This window comes from Lissotriton helveticus, chromosome 3_2 (assembly GCF_964261635.1).
Source record: "Lissotriton helveticus chromosome 3_2, aLisHel1.1, whole genome shotgun sequence".
NCBI lineage: Eukaryota > Metazoa > Chordata > Amphibia > Caudata > Salamandridae > Lissotriton > Lissotriton helveticus.
In genome coordinates this window covers 217707815-217724422 of record NC_136062.1, presented here as the reverse complement: position 1 = coordinate 217724422, position 16608 = coordinate 217707815, and the positions used below count along the sequence as shown (strand labels likewise).

Sequence of the window (16608 nt, the reverse complement as noted above, 5' to 3'; positions counted from 1 at the left end):
AGGGGGCAACTTCTGATGTTAAAATCTCCCCCCCAAACAATGTCATACGATACAGCCGAATTACAGAAAATGGAGTCCAGAACAGATTCGAGTTCGTCTACTACAGTGGTACTAGAAGGGTCAAAGGTGTTATTGTAATGATTAATCAACAATAGATTTCTGTCCCTGCCTACTAATAATTCCAGAATTTGCGAATGGGATCCCACTATGTGACTTTTCCTTACATGTATGGGGAGGTGTACAGACAATAAAATCAGTAAACCCCCTTTGGCCCTCCCCATTACAGATTCTACCGCATTACAGTTGTATGAAACAAAACCATCGTAAACAATATCTTCCACTGACCACGTTTCTTGCAGACATAAGATGTCAAAATCCACAATATGTTCCCTCCAACCCAAGGCTGAGACTTTTTGCCGCCACCCAGCAATGTTCCAGCTCGCCAATAAAAATCCCTTTAGCCTTTGGTCCTGTACTGTATCAAAGTGGGTAGTTGGGATAAAAGGTGTAGTATGGGTCGTATCTGGTGGGATCAGGTCCGGTTCAGTGGAGGTAGCTGGGGTAGGAGTGGTGGGAATGGGTACCGAGCATTGTAAAGTAGGGATTGTAACAGGTGGAATCTGGGCCAGTTTGGTGGGGATAGCTGGGATGAGGGTAGGTAAATGAACCGTATGTAAAACATCAATATTAACTAGGACATGGGTCTGCTCCAAGGAGGGGGAGACAGAGGAGGAAGAGACAGGGTGTAGTCAGTCGACTCCCTCTAGGCCATCCAAACAACCAAAACGGTTATGATCCGTGAAGGGGTGGAATTGGGGTGCGTATTGAGGTTGTCTAGGTGGTCCAGCATCATATGCTCGTTGCCTATGCCTCCGTTCCACAACGGTCCAATCCCCTCTTCTCGGCTGGTAACGGATATCAGTTGGTGGAAAGAAATAGGAAACAGGGAGGGTCTGGATGGTTGAATCAAAGGATCTATTAAAACCCGCACATATGTGAGATACTGTGCGGGGGTCTCTGAAACTAACGGTTAGGCAGTCCCCATTGATGTTTGTAGGGGTCTTGCCTATCCAGGAAACCCTCCTGGCCATAATGATTTCATTGTGTAAGTGGCCCGGGAGTGGTCTATTCCAGTTGAGCCATTTTATTATTTTATTTTTCAGGGAGCTAAAGGTTTCCGATTCCCCTGTTTCTAGTGGTGGAACTCCGGCTAGAATGACAGTAAGCCGATTAGCCTCCGGTGGAAGATCAGGCCATCTAGGTCTAGGGGTATTGTATACCTCACTCGGTGCTCCCTGGTTTCCCTCAACCGTATGGGCTGGTGGATTGGGTTGGCTTGGTGGTTGGCTCGCCACATTATCGGTTGTTGGATTATTAGACTGAGGGAGAATATGGGTTGGTATATTGATATTCAGCGGGGGGATATTTGCTTGATTCGAGTGCGAGTTGGGAGGGGCGGTAATCAGGGGAGTTATAATGGTTGGAGGAATATGTTGGCTCTGGAGGTTACCAAGGGTGGCTAAAATGGAGGCAGATGTTTTCTCTACATTAGATATTCTGGAGCAAAGCCTATCCAGTTTAGCCTCTAATGGGGATATAATTGATTTAAATATGGCCACGGCCCATTCCATAGATATTTCTCTATTCGGGAGGTGGGCGTCAGGGGGGTTAATAGTGGTCTTGGGTAGCACCTCCCGCACTTTAGCAGATTTTACAGCTCTTCCCATTTTAGTTTCTTTCTTGTTATACACTCTTTTCCGTTTCCTCACAGCACCCTGTCTTTCCCCTTGGCTCTTATTCTCTGAAGTGCTCACATCAAGGTGGGATAAGAGGGAGACATTATTGCTTATGGGGACACAGTTAAGGTCGGCCACAATGTCAGTTGTGGTGACCAAGGTAGCCATGGAGCCGGGATCTTCTCTAGGCGGGGATATTGTATCCGTAATAGCAGACTGGTCGCTATTTCTATTGGGCGTTTTAGCGTTAGCAAGGGGTCCTAAGGATGAGCGTTTCAGAGAGGTAAGTTCAGTTGACAAACGCTTTTCCAGCATGACTATCTCCTTATCTATAATATTATTAGCCCTTATGAGGAATTTCTCCATACCTCCAGCGGTTGACAGGCTACCAGTTAAGGAGGATTTGATCCTATTGTCTCTGCCAGCCATAGTCCTTGAAGAAGGAGACTCGCACAGGTTAGAGGGGTAGCCCGGTCCGGTCACTCCGGGTCACGAACGGCCACAAACGGTCCCGCCCTTGTCCCGGGCTTCTCCCGGCGCCCTCCCGCGCGCTCCCGCGCAGCGGGGATGATGCTTCCCTTTTGTTGCTGGCTAATTGGTCTCTAGGGGCGGAGCCGGCAGGGAGAGCAGCCCAGGTGGACACAGGCGCGCGGGGACTCCTGGAGCTTGGAGTCCACCGCTACACACTCGCAGCCCTGCCGGTTTTAAATTCCACTAGAAAGCCCCTTCCAAGTGCCAGGAAACCGCTCCTAGCCGCGAAGCGGGACCCGCGAAGCGGGTCCGGCGAGCTGTGGCGGCAGAAGCAGACAAGAAGCAGGCAAACGACAGCAGGCTCCCTCGGCTCCCTCCTCAGCTCCTCAGCTCTCCAAATGCTGCTCCGGTGATTACAGGTGATTACAGGCATGGATCAGTCAATTGACACATATATTGATTTTGACATAGTGGGTGCCACAGCTAGGATTACAGATGGGTGAATTTCAGAGGTTGAGTGGAGATCAGATCTGGAGGGAGACAAAGATTTGCTGAATATCAGAAATCTCATTCACAGAGACTGGAACAAGGGCAAGTCTTCTGTGCATGTTGACGCTTACAGGCATGTTTTTTCAGAATTAAATGTTGTGGACAGATTGCCTAGATGAGGTGATACTTTGATGGTGCCAGTGTGTTACGTGGTAAGGTACTAGAACTAGCACATGAAGGCCATGTAGGGACAAGAGCAATGAAAAGAAGGATTGGAGAAAGATTTGGAGGACAGGTTTGAACAAGGAGGTAGATCATTTTGTGAGGGAATGCATTGCATGTGACATCAGTGACAAGTCACTGTGCCTAGTCCGGCAGAGGCTGTATCTATTCCTGGCAGGGTCTGGTCCAAATTGGGAATTGACATTACTGGACCCATTAATGTGGTGAAGGAGAGTTGTAGGTATGGAATTGTACTTATTGATTATTTCTCAAAGTGGCCTGAGGTAGAACTAGTGAGATCAGACGATTCTTCTGTGGTTACTGGATTCCTGCAAACGGTATTGATGAGAGACGGTGCGCAGGATGAGATTGTGACGGACAATGGAGTTCAATTTACTTCTGAAGAGTTTGAACAATTTTTGTCTCATTATGGTATTACACGCACCAAAACGTCTTTGTACCGCCCTCGCAGTAATGGCCGTGTTGAGAGGTGTAAAAGGGTCATTAAGGACAACACCCAGTTATCTATCGCCAGAGGATCAGATTTGGGGCAAGGAAATGAAGGATTTACTATGGGCAGTTCGCACCATAACTAATGCGGCCACTGGTTCATCTCCTTTCACTCTCCTCAAGGCTGGACCTTGGATGGGTGGGTTCTATAAAGGAGAGGGCTCTAGTACCTGTAAAGTTGAGATGGGTAATTTCTCAGAGGAAGTATGCTGATGGTGTGAAGCTAGAAAGGCCTTGTCTATCAAACCTGGAGCTTTGGTCAGTTTGGCTTCCAGGTATTTGGGGGAAAGGCTGAGCTAGGTTTTTTCAACCTAAGAAAGTAATTAGAGTCAAAGATTGTGTGGTCATGTTGGGCGACTGCTGATTTGCAAGGTTGATTGGAAGACCCAGGCGTGAGAGAGTTTTTACACACATGAGAAAATGCTCTTTTGTTTGAGATGGAGAGAATTTTTTTTTTTAATCAGCCAGTCATTGAGATAAGGATTTACAATGCTCTTCTGTCTCCTTTAGAATGCTGCGAGCAAGACCATGCACTTTGAGAATGTTCTTGGGGCTGATCTGAGGCCATATATTGGATTACCTTGTATTGGTAGTGCCAAGATACCAACTTGAAAGGAGGAATTTGTGATCGGGATATGGAAACATGCATCCTGAAGGTCAATCTCCTTGCTGCAAATGTGGGTAGATTTGGTGCAGAGCCAGCATTCTGAATTTATCTCAGTAGATGTGCTTGTTGAGTACTCGGAGGTCTACGATGGGTATAAACCCTTGCTTTAGTACTTCTTTTTTTACTTGAAAGTAACTGGATTAGATTGCCTTAGATGGCATGGAACCTCCTCTATTGCCTCTTTTTGTAGCAAGGTGTTGACTTCCGACTTCAAGAGGTCTAGCTGGTACCGGGATGTTTTTGCCCGTGGGACCGTCGGAGAGAATAGCCATTTTGCACAATATTCAAGACCCATCTCTCATTCGTGATGGATTTTTACTCTTCCAAGTGATTGGCAATACTTCCCTCCCCACTGGAGCGAGGAACAGAGAAGAGGGAAGTAACACTTCATTGCTTTGAAGGAAGTTTTCCTCTGGATGGCCAACGAGGATGGTAGTGTGATCTTGCCTGTTACTGGTGTTGCTGCCAGTGAGTGGCTTGAACCCTATGCTGGAAGAACCTCTTATTGTAGGGTCTCTAACGACTACAGAACTCATTTTTCTTCACTAGGCCTATAGCCTTGAGTGTGTCTAGCTAGGTCTTCATTCTGGACATCTCTTCATTCGCATGAGTTTTGCTAGAGAATGGGAGGTCCATCAGGCAGTGTTGAGCCTCAAGGTTTTAAACTTGTGAACCGTAGCCAGGTAGATTTCCTTGTACATATACCATGTGCACATCCGTGGGCGGACAGATCTGACTCATCTGCAGCTGGGCTTATGATCTGATTTGAGACTAACCGCCTTCATTGAGAACCTCTAGGAAATCTTGCCTGTCTTCTTTAGACAGCTTTTCAGTGAATTTTGACAGTGAGTCCCAGAGGGATTTGTCATATCATCCGTGTAGAGCCAATGCACTAGCCACCTTCAAGAAGGATGCCAATTTGCCGCACATTTTCTTCCTCGGTGTGTCTATCTGTGGGCTTTCCTTGTCCGGTGGTACCAAGGATGAAGAAGATGCAGCAGAATGTGATTACGTGCAGCTGCCACAATAACCAAATCTGGAATGGGTCAGCCATAAGAAACAATGGGTCCTGATCAGGAGCTTTATACTTCTTCAGGATCTGCGATGGTGCGGACCTTAAAGCTGCTGTCGTTAGGAGCAACTGCACTTGCTGGTTTCATAAGACCATGTACAAGAGGCAAGAGTGGACGTGATGCAACGTTTCGTAGATCACAGAAGATGTTGTAGGTTGCGTAGGGATGTCTATGTTTAGCTTTATCGCACTGGTCTTCAGAACCTCACTGAATGTCAATAGGTCATACACTGGTGACACTCTTGCTGTTGGTGTGTTGGAAAGGGTAGGGGAGTAGTCTCTAACTGATGACCTGGAAGATGTAGATCAAGATGGTGTCCTGAGTCTGTGCCTGGTAGGTAGAATTTGTGCAAGTTCATAATCTTGCATACCTGGATCTGGTTTTGGACCTTGTTTGAGATCTAAAGAGGAGATGCAGAGGGCTACCAGACCTTGGATGTGGTAAAGGCACACTCCTACATGGTGTAGCACTGGTAGCTGTAGGAGGAACTGATACCGTACTTGGTGAGAACTCTGGTGATGTTCTCTTGGAAGACGGAGTGCAAGGCCTAGATGGAGAGTATGCCTAAGAATATTCAGAATCAAATGTTGCAGGCTGCGTCGTTTTCTTCACGGTTTTCCCCCAACTTGGTGAGATGTAGCCTGGGGACTGTGAACAAGACCTAGAGGGTGTTTGAGGTGCAGTTAAGGTCACTCCAACAATGTGTGCCTCTGCAGATTATATTAGAGGTTGTTCTGCCACATCCTTGTGTGTCTACGCCAAGCGTTTCTCTCTGATGTTGCATGGGTGGTATCTGTATGCCACAATGTCGTTGTCGACTGCGTTCTCGACGCTGTTGACTTGGCCAGCACCAGCTGTCTCAACTGTGTAGCATGTCTCGCCTTCAAGTGGGTTTTCGACATCTATGTATGCTGCATTGTTGACATTGACCTCGATGGCTTTGAAGAGTGTTTCGATATCAATGAGCAATGCCTACCTGACTGTGATATGGGTGTCGAGTGCCGGGTGTGCATCTGACATCGAGCAGCGCACTGACCATGTATTAGGGTCAGTCTAGGGCGCCTTCTTCCCACAGGAAGGGCACTTCACAAAGAGTGAAGGCATTTGTGACAGAACAAAAAAATATTTTGTTTTAGAAAAAAGGTTGCCGGTATAGCAGACACCGTCGACTATAAAGAATACGTGGCTAGAAACTGTTTTTAAATGATTTTTCTTGCTATTTTAGTTTAAAAAAAGGAGAGCTCAGTGCTCCAAGATACAAACTGAAGGAGGTGTAAATATTAACTGACCTAACTGTCACCTGTGGGTCATGATGGGATACAGAGGAACTGTAGGCTTCTTAGACGCACACTGCCATTTTTTATGTTTACTCTTTGAATGCAGACTATTTTAAATAAAGATTTTGTAGCAGGCTTATTATTAGGATTATATTGTAAACTTGTAGGATTAAGTTTAACACTGACTATCTTACTTACAAGACACCCTTACGTAACCACTGACAAATCTCTAGTAGACTGAGGAGAAAGAACAAAAGTTACTTACCTGTAAACTGTGGTTCTCCAGTATTTGTGTCTTTCATAGATTCACATGCTTGAATAATTCCCCGTCGTCAAAGTGGGAGTCCCACGGTATATAAAATAGTAGTAAGAAACATATATACATAAAATATATATATAAATATACAGAAATATGTATATTTATAAATATCCAATAATATGTATATTTAAAAATAGAACTTTGTAAAAGTACCATAGTACAGCATAGCCAATAGAAAGTATTGAGGGAGAGCTCACTTTAGTAACATATCTATATCATTATAATGGTCCACATTCCAGCCAATCAGGCTATAGCACCCTCTAGAACCTTCTCCTCAGAAGCTCAAGCCCTCAGATTTTCGTAGCACAAGAGTGACCAAAAAGTGTAAGAGGAGAAGAGAGCCTCTGAGGGGAGGAAGGGTGGGTCGCATGGGAATCTATGAAAGACACAAATACCGGAGAACCACAGTTTACAGGTAAGTAACTTTTGTTCTTCTCCAGTATTCGTGTGTCTTTCATAGATTCACATGCTTGAATAAGAACAGAAAGCAGTAAGCCATAACCACAATAGTCATAAAAGGCAATAATGAAAATGCAATCATAATATGCATATTGGCAACATCGCATTAAAGCACAAGAATAACCTTTTATGACAGGAGGCGGGAAGCAGCAGAGGCTCACCTTTTTTGAAGAGATTTCGTAGCACCGCTTGACCCACTGCAGTGTCCGTGGCGTTAGCCGTCTCTAGACAGTAGTGCCTCGTAAACATGTGCCTACTGGACCATGTTGCTGCCCTTCAGATCTGATGCAGAGGCACTCCAGCAAACAGGGCGGTAGAGGATGCTACTGCTCTCGTCAAGTGTGCTCGCACCGGAGCAGAAAGAGGCTTGCCAGGCCGCTGATGGCAGAAGGAGATGGCCGAAGAAATCCAGCGAGTGATGGTCTGTTTGGTGACCGGATGTCCCTTGCGCATCCGCCCATAGGCCACAAAAAGCTGGTCTGACTTTCTGAATGCAGCAGTGAGCTGGATGTAGAACTTGAGGCATCGCTTCAGGTCTAGCGAATCAAGAGTACCCTCAGCGGGAGACTGAGGGTTAGGGAAGAAAGTCTTGAGTAGTACAGGTTCATTAAGGTGGAAGTCTGATGGAACCTTTGGTATAAACTTAGGGTACGTACATAGTACAACAGCGTCCTTTGAAAACTGAAGAAAAGGAGAAGTATTCCACAGGCAGAACACGGTCTGAACAAAGACTTTTTTGAAGAAGAAGACATATTCCTGAAGTTCTGAAGGTTTGAAGAAGAAACTGAGCAGAGCTCAGGGAGACTCCCTTCACACGACGTGTGGTAGAAAATCTGAGGGCTTGACCTTCTGAGGAGAAGGTTCTAGAGGGTGCTATAGTCTGATTGGCTGGAATGTGGACCATTATAATGACATAGATATATTACTAAAGTGAGCTCTCCCTCAATACTTTCTATGGGCTATGCTGTTCTATAGTACTTTTACAATGCTCTATTTTTAAATATACATATTATTGGATATTTATAATTATATATATTTCTGTATATTTATATATATATATTATGTATATATGTTTCTTACTACTATTTTATGTACCGTGGGACTCCCACTTCGATGACGGGGAATTATTCAAGCATGTGAATCTAGGAAAGACACACGAATACTGGAGAAAGAGACTTTACTACTGGAAATTCCAAAATTCTAAATTTCACTAGTCTAGACCCAAACCTTCACTGGACCAGCAGTGGAACTCACTCCCTTTGGCATAAAAACACTCAACCAAACCTTTTATCCTTCAAGAAAATGCGGAAAACATTATTTTTACTTAATATGCAAGAGCCCATGTGTACCATTCTGACTCTTTAACCTGTCCTAGCCTTTGTTACTCAAAGATTTATGCTTCTTCCCAAAATCATCTAGTCCCTCATTGTAAAATGTAATTCATAATGTTTATTGTAAAGTAAACTCCGGAGGCAGATCATTTTCTCTTTGGGGCCCTCAAGCCTGGAATAAACTGCCTGTTGAACTACGTCAAGCAAACAATGAACAATTGCTCAGAAAGCAACTTGAGACTTGGTTTATCCCTCTTTAATGAGTTCTCACCTAAACTTCTGACTCTCATTTCCCATACAGCGACGTGACACTCATCATAGTAGCCACACACTTTAGAAATACCTTCATTCACTCAGTCCTCACCTTGCCTGTGTTGTCTGCCTTTCTGTCGGTCCTGTGCTTTCCTGCTGAAAGTCTTGTAGGCCTCCGTTTTCTGGTACTGTTTCAGTTCCTTCATATAGCGCTCTTTGTCCCGCTCTGCTTCATCCAGATAACGCTGCAACCAGAGAAGGAACTTACTGTTAGAGACAGATTAATATTCTTTTCAACAATAACTTTCACCAAAAATCTGCTGCCTCGATCTTCGAAATTGCACTACACATCACTCTTTGAGCGAAATGAACACCTTGCTTTTCTGTAATTCTCTTCCCTATTAGAAATCTAACACAACGGCTGTGACAGTGAACTCAAAAGAATCTGGGTGCAGTATTATAAAACATTGATTGTCTGCCATAAAGCATCGGATACCAGTTTTCTGAGATGGCACGATCTATATTATTTGTCAACAGCAAGACAACTGATAAAGTATACAAGTAAAAGCGTATTAAGCCTATTTCTGCACTGGGTCTCAAACTTGGCTAAGCTGTCCTCCCTTCCTAATTTACACGCTCAATGTCTGGATCCCTAAGATTAACCCACCTGTGCACTATCTATGCTTAAGACCTGTCCCTAACTTTCTTGTGAAGTAATAGCACAACTCTTAATGATTTGTGCATGAGGTCTTCAAAGAATGAATTAAATATAGAAGACCGGTACTAAATGCTATTGAGATGCACAGTTAAAGGTATGCAAGATTTTGAATCTGAACAATCTTTGTTGTTCGTATTCACCAGTCTTGCCAACTATAAACCACAAATATGATAATGGATGTAAATGTTGCAAATGGTAACTAGCATACAAAGCATGGAACAAAAGAAAAAACATCAATATAAACAATGCTAACCCGTGAGCGGAAGATCTAAATATTGTATCTATAACTTGATGTGCCCAATGGGAAAATTTTACTGACAGTGTGGCTCACTGGTTAGAGGAGGCAGACCCTGAAGCAGAGGTCAGACCCGGGAACAGGGTTCAATTCCCGACGCGGCAGGGTCTTGAGCCCAAATGTCCACGGACTCGATAATTCTCGCTTCGGTGCCTACTCAAACCACGGGTTCATACTATGCAACTCTGGGCAATAGCTTGCTTAATCTCCACTACGGCCCCCCGCGGCGGGATGCCTGGCTTTCACCTTGGGGATGCCCAGTAGGAGTTATCTCACAGGGATAAGCCAGGACGGGTTCCCAAAGCAAGCGCCTTGAGACCTTTCGGTGATAAGGCGCTATATAAGAACCTTTGACATTTGACCTGTTCCAGAGTTATCTTTAACAGACCCATGATAAGTATAATAATAATTCCTGAGGAGTTCAGTGTCCCAAATGCTATCCTGACTGAGACGTTTGGTTGTGAATTTAAATAAAAAGTTTGAATTGGGTTAAAAATTAACTGGGCAGCAAGGGGTGGTACTTGAATACTGCAAGTATCTATTACAAACCTGTTCTAATCACATTTTTTCACTGCAGCACAGACTATATTTTCTCATTAACACTTCTGTTTTTACAGCTCTGCTTACATGTCAATGAATAGAGTCTGCACAAACAAAAACATTACTACAACACACCCAGTACGGCAATGACGCTGTTAAAATTCTACTCATCACCTTTTAAATGATCAAAAATCCCATTGGACCCTTTTTACATTGATCTCAAAGGGAAACATTTTGTAAGTAGACTTCAGTACGTCCCTACGTTCAGAACCAACATCTCGGCATGATTTTGATGATGTTAAGTACTGCATACAACCAAAGACGGAAAAGGAGAGGTTGGTCTATGGAACCCATGCCACAGCCCAGGGGCTGCTCTCCAGCAAGACATCAACAGTCACACACCTTTAAACAGAAAACCAAATATGGGCACAACAAGTGGAGCCCAGCTGGTTATTACAGATAGCCTTTTCTGAAGAGGTCCTAGGGAGCTTCTAATGAATATGCTACAGCCGTTCTGAAGGCACTGCAGAAAGGGTAAAATAATTTCCGTCATATACGTACTTTGCACTTTTCTGTTAAGTGTATTTTTCATTCAAAAGAACCGCCACTATAGAGTGCTCTTTTGTACAGTCCGCTTTAGGCCCTACTGTGTCACTAATATTATATTTTAGTGCAACATACCATAAGTCAGCAGTTACAGCATGCTATTCACTACAACCGGGCTCCCAAACTAAGCTCCGAGATGAAGATGGATTTTGAGACAAGAAATGGACTACGTTCCTGTTATGTTTGTAAGGTAGAGAGTTAATGAAGGCTTTCTTTTGGGACACTCCAACGTTGTAGGGAGTCTTTTTCTCTTTAAATGGAAAGAGCATGGCCAAATAAGAGGGCCCAGAACATCTATGACTCAGCTTCCATTTCACCCTTGTTTAAAACATTTTAAGTGTATCTATATATATATATATATATATGTATGCACGCATGTATACATCTGGTATTTCTATAGCACAAGCTTAGCCAAAAGGCAGCAGTGCGCTCAATAGGGTAAAAGTAAAGAAAAAAGTCAAAGAGTGATAGGAAAGGTGATTAGTTTGTGGACTTTTAATGCATCGTGATTCAGTGTTCTTTAAAGATGCGTGTGTTCAATTCTTTAATAAATTGGAACAGCGTAGGAGCTCTGCTGATGGATACAGGGAGGATCTCCCCACTCCAGAACTTTCAATCACAGAAATTTGAGGAAAAGGCGTGCTTTTAGGCAAAGTTTGACATTTAAAATGGCTTCTATGTAAAATAACCTCGCAAGAGCCCCACAGGTCATGCCACACTGGAATCTTTCCGGGTGTCTAATTTTCAGAAATGTACAGGTTAGGTAGGATTTCCTACGTGCAGGCTGAGTGAGGGACCAAACACTACAGCTAACCAATTTGCAAAAAAATTGTTTCTTTTCAGTACAAAATGCTCATGTTTCCTTATTGCGTTTTGGGCTTTTTCCTGTTACGTGGGTTCGGCCCACGCAAACAAGTAAAGTTAAAATTGTATCTTGAGACAGGGGAGAACAAAGCATGGTATAACATTTGTGGAAGCCAACAGCTTCCACAACAGTCCCTCATAGAAATGTGAGGAAAACCGGTGCTTTAAGGTAGTTTGAGGTTTAAACGGGCTTCTGGGTAAGAACACCTAATTAAACCCAACCCACAGATGTTACACTACCCTGGACACACTACCTTGAACACCCCCCCATCACCCCCCTCCCTCGCGGTATCTAATTTTCAGAAATATCTGTGCATGGTAGGATGCGGCTCAAAACCGGCAACTATTTGAACTATGAGGCCCCAGGTCGCTTTTTGAGGTGGATTGTGTCACAGGTGATAGGCCTAGCAAGCAACACAAGTGAGGTCTATAAGGGCTTCTGGGTAAATATGGTGAGAGACACAAAGGATATGCCACCCTGGACTCTCCTGGGTGTCTAATATTACGAAATGTGACGGTTTGGTAGGTTTCCCTGGGTAGCAGCTGAACTGAGGCACAAACTTCGCTGGACACCAACATGGCAGAAAAGGGTCCGTATAGGGTGGAATATGTTATGGTGTCAATGCTGCATTGTAGGCCTTTTCCCTTCACCGGCGCAAGGCCCACTCACACAAGTGAGACGCCATTTTTAACAGGAGACTAATGGAAACACAAAATAGTCGAAATGTGTTAATACAAATTGGATTTCTTTGCATCTGTGGCTTCCTAATATAAGTCAGTATGAATGAAAGAAGACATTTGGAAAAATACCTTATGCATCACATGCTAGTATGGGTACCTGCAAATGCAGAGATGTACACATAACCACTGCATCAGGTGACATTTCAGAAATACATACGTTCCCTCCATACCCATTTTTTATATTTTACTAAATGAATTAATCGATACAATGGAAAACCATTGCAAGCTGCAGCACATGGGTACCTCAGGTACTTGGAGAACCAACAATCAGATAGGTCCTCGTGACCAAGAGCGTGTAGCGGACGTTCCAATGAACTGCTTTTATAATTCGGCCAATGTGAAAAGATGTAACAGATGAGAACAATCTCACAAACGGTTATTTCTTCCCTGATCTGTTTTCATTTTAAAAACATTTTTTTACGACAGCTTCTTTGGGGAAACCTTGAAGGATCTATACAAATTACCCAATGCGGAATTCCGATTTTTTTGTCTACTTTTCAGAAACAGATAGCTTTCCAGCATCATCCATAAGATGAATTTCACAACTGTTTCCACCACAAACTGGAAGTAGGTTGAAAGTTCAAAGATTAGGAAAAATGGGCTACTTCTTAAAAACTGTGGTACATAAGTGTTTTTTGATACAGCTCTGCATGTTCGTGGAAGCTGAAAAGAAGATGATTTTAGTATAGCAAATATTTCACTGATGTCATTTTGGGATGGAGGGAGGCAGACACCTTTTTGTGCAACACTTTTTTCCAATTTTCCCTAAAAACCCCACAATTTAGCTATATTTTTTGCTATTTTCTCAATCCCCTCCAGGTAATCCATGAACCCTGGATATCTTTAGAATCTGCAGGATGCTGTAAAACAAGATGCAAATTTGGCATGGGTATCTTATGAAGAAAAGAAGTTATGAACGCGTAAGCACAAAGCACCCCGAATAGCCAAAAAAGAGCTTGGGTTTAAAAAGCACTGGGTGAAAAAGCCTCAGCAGTTAAGGGTTTGAGCAGATAGGAGCAAACCAAAGTCAATGCTTTTTATAATCAGAAAATGTTGGTTATGACTGTTCTAGAAAAAGGAAAGAATTGGCAAACAGAGCTAAAGCCACATTTCCATTTTCCTAGAGGAGGAAAATGCTGTGGAATGTAAAAAAAGCCGTTGAAAGATCAATAGAAATATAAGCACTATCAAATTGAAGCAAAAATAAAGAGTCAGATAATCTGTGGGGTTAAAAAAAAAAGCATTCTGTGCCTAGAAAATTAAAAACAGCAAGAAGTTAGTATTTTTTTTTTTATTTTGGTTCTCCATCATAAGAATCTTTGTTGAATCTATGTGCACTGCATACCTGCATCTCTGCGGAATCCTAGAACACTATTTAACTAGAGAAATCTCTTGTTCAAAAAACGTTTTTAGAATACTATGTTTAAACCATTTATTCGCTTTAAGTGATTTATCAAAACATTGCATTGTTGATGCACAAAAATTGCTGTTTGTATACACAGCAATGGGCATTCTCTGGCATACTTTGAAATACATAGAGGTATATCTAACAACATACCCATTTTTGTTGAATTATTTATAAATTTTCAGAAAGATAAAGAAGAGGAAAAGAAAAAGTGAGAAAACTATTATCAATCGAATGTGCATCACACATGATAAGATTAATCCACTGATGGTATTTTGGTAAACATAGCAAACACTGTCACTTGAACCAGTCTGTCATGTGTGAGAGTTATCCGTAAGGTCATTGTTTTGATTTTGAGGCTCCTCTTTTATGAAGGTATAATAACTGTGGAATTGTTAATACATACTAAATATCACTAGGCCCTATCCTAATAACCAGATATTTTATTTTGTTGATTCAATTAGGGTTCAAAGAAAGAAAATACACTTGTTTAAATATGAAATCTTTCCTCTTTTTAAATAAGGAAGACTAAAGACAAATGGATGGATAACCATACAAAGGCATTAGGTTAAATAAGCATGATAAAAGTACACTATGACTGTAAGGCAGCTCGATGACCATGGTCTCAAATGAGACACAGCACTTCCGGGCAGATCCACAGGTTCTTCGGTTCGGGTGATTATCCTTAACCTCTCAGAAACTGGCAGACAGACATCAGCCCTGGTTGCACAGCAGCATTTTGAGAACTCTGTGGAGCACTTCCTTGGTTTAAAGGGCATGGAACTGGATCAAAGTAGGGTGTTATGGGTCCCACTTTCATAATCAACTTCTAGAAAGGTGACATGGATCCACTGTCAACTGTAGAGCGGTTTGGCGTGATTCTCCATTCAAGTTTCTTTCTCAAGCTGTTTTTCAAACACAACCCTTGTGTGGAGCAGTTATACGCAGAGTACGGTCCAGGGCGCATTCGGCCCTCCTGACCTTTATATGCAGCCCCCTAGCAAACAGCAGCACAGCTGTTTATTCGACTCAGCACTAACATTAACAAGCATTTACAATGCAATAGGTCTCGCAGCATTAAAGTTTGAGTTACTGGCATTGTAAATGACAATGCTTTGCATTAATTTTTTTTTTAATTTGCAATTGGTACATAAACATTGTTTGTGGATGGTTAGCTGATGTGGTGGTGTCCCCGAGTGATGTGGTGGTGTCCCTGAGTGATGTGGTGGTGCCCCCGAGTGGTATCTCTGAGTGATGTGGTGGTGTCTCTGAGTGATGCGGTGGTGTTCCTGAGTGATGTGGTGTGTGAGGGTGAGGGTGTGAGGGTTGTGAGGGTGAGGGGTGTGAGGCTGTAAGGGCGAGTGAGGGTGTGTGAGGGTGAGTGAGCGTGGGTGAGTGAGCGTGTGTGAGGGTGAAGGGGTGTGAGGGTGAAGGGGTGTGAGGGTGTGTGAGGTTGATGGGGTGTGAGGGTGATGGGGTGTGAGGGTGATGGGGTGTGAGTGAGGGTGGGTGAGGGGTTATGAGGGTGAGGGTGTGTGAATGAGGATGAGTGAGGGTGGGTGAGGGTGAGTGATGGTGGGTGAGGGTGAGTGATGGTGGGTGAGTGATGGTGGGTGAGTGAGGGTGTGTGAGGGTGAGAGGGTGCTGCTTTGGAGGAGGGCGTGAAAACATATGTCAGTGCCCATGGTTAAAGCAATTAAGATGTAATCCACCATTCTCCCCCTCTCCTGGACCCCATTCATATTCTAATCACAGTTTTCCCTTTCCCTAAAAACGCCAACTACTTTATAAGCCGGGCCACATTCCCCTCCCCAATACCCAGCTCTGCATGTTGCAAGGGAGGGAGGGAGGGATAGATGGATGGATACACACACACACATTACAACTTTACTTTCTGAATAAATCATTGTCACTAGATCGTATTTATTAATCAAGTATAAATTCACTCCCTGCTCTATCTCACACGTGTAAGATAGATAAAATATCTATGTAGCTTCTTAGTGGGCATGGTGTAAAAAGCATGATCCACATTTTTTGTATACTGACAGCTAGGATATTTCTTTCCTACTGCATCTGACCCATGCTGGTTTAGAAGCAACCTTTATGCAACTGGGATAAGGGTTTATCTCCTCATTAAACAAGCGAAGAAAAAGATGTCAGGTACTAAAACCATCTCAATTTCGTCCCGATGGCATTTAATCTGAAAGAGGCTGAGAGTATGCTGTTCGGGAGGTAAAAGCACATACAGAAACGGAAACTGTTTTTACTGACTATTATATAACAGACCAAGACTAAGTTCCTGTGTGTTTTTTTTTTTTTTTAAATGAAAGTGTAAACGAATTACCTCGAAATGTACACTTCGTAGTGTGATAGTTTTGGTATGCTGTTGCAGCAGCGCTGACTATCAGCCTCTTGGCACTGCATGTCTTTCTTGCCGTGCCTCTCAATTTTTGCTGTTTGTGTTCATGAGTGGGTTCCATGCGCACTAAGAAGCTACGTTTGTGTTCAGGCATCTCGGTCAGAATGCTGCTTCCGCCCGGCGCCTCCTCGCAATTCACAGGGTTTCAATATCATCCCCATTGGCAGGGGATTAACGCTCCTTGAGAATTTGACACAGCCCAAGTACTGCTTGC

At 43.3% G+C, this 16608-nt stretch overlaps 1 protein-coding gene across 2 annotated transcripts in view; it reads right to left on the bottom strand.

The window, feature by feature from the left end:
• HMG20A (high mobility group 20A) overlaps positions 1-16608 on the bottom strand; it is a 260812-nt gene that overhangs the window by 65990 nt on the left and 178214 nt on the right. For both annotated transcript variants that reach the window (XM_078685079.1, XM_078685078.1), the window contains one exon: positions 8919-9051. In XM_078685079.1, coding sequence (XP_078541205.1) covers positions 8919-9051 — 133 coding nt within the window. The remainder of the gene's footprint in view (positions 1-8918; positions 9052-16608) is intronic.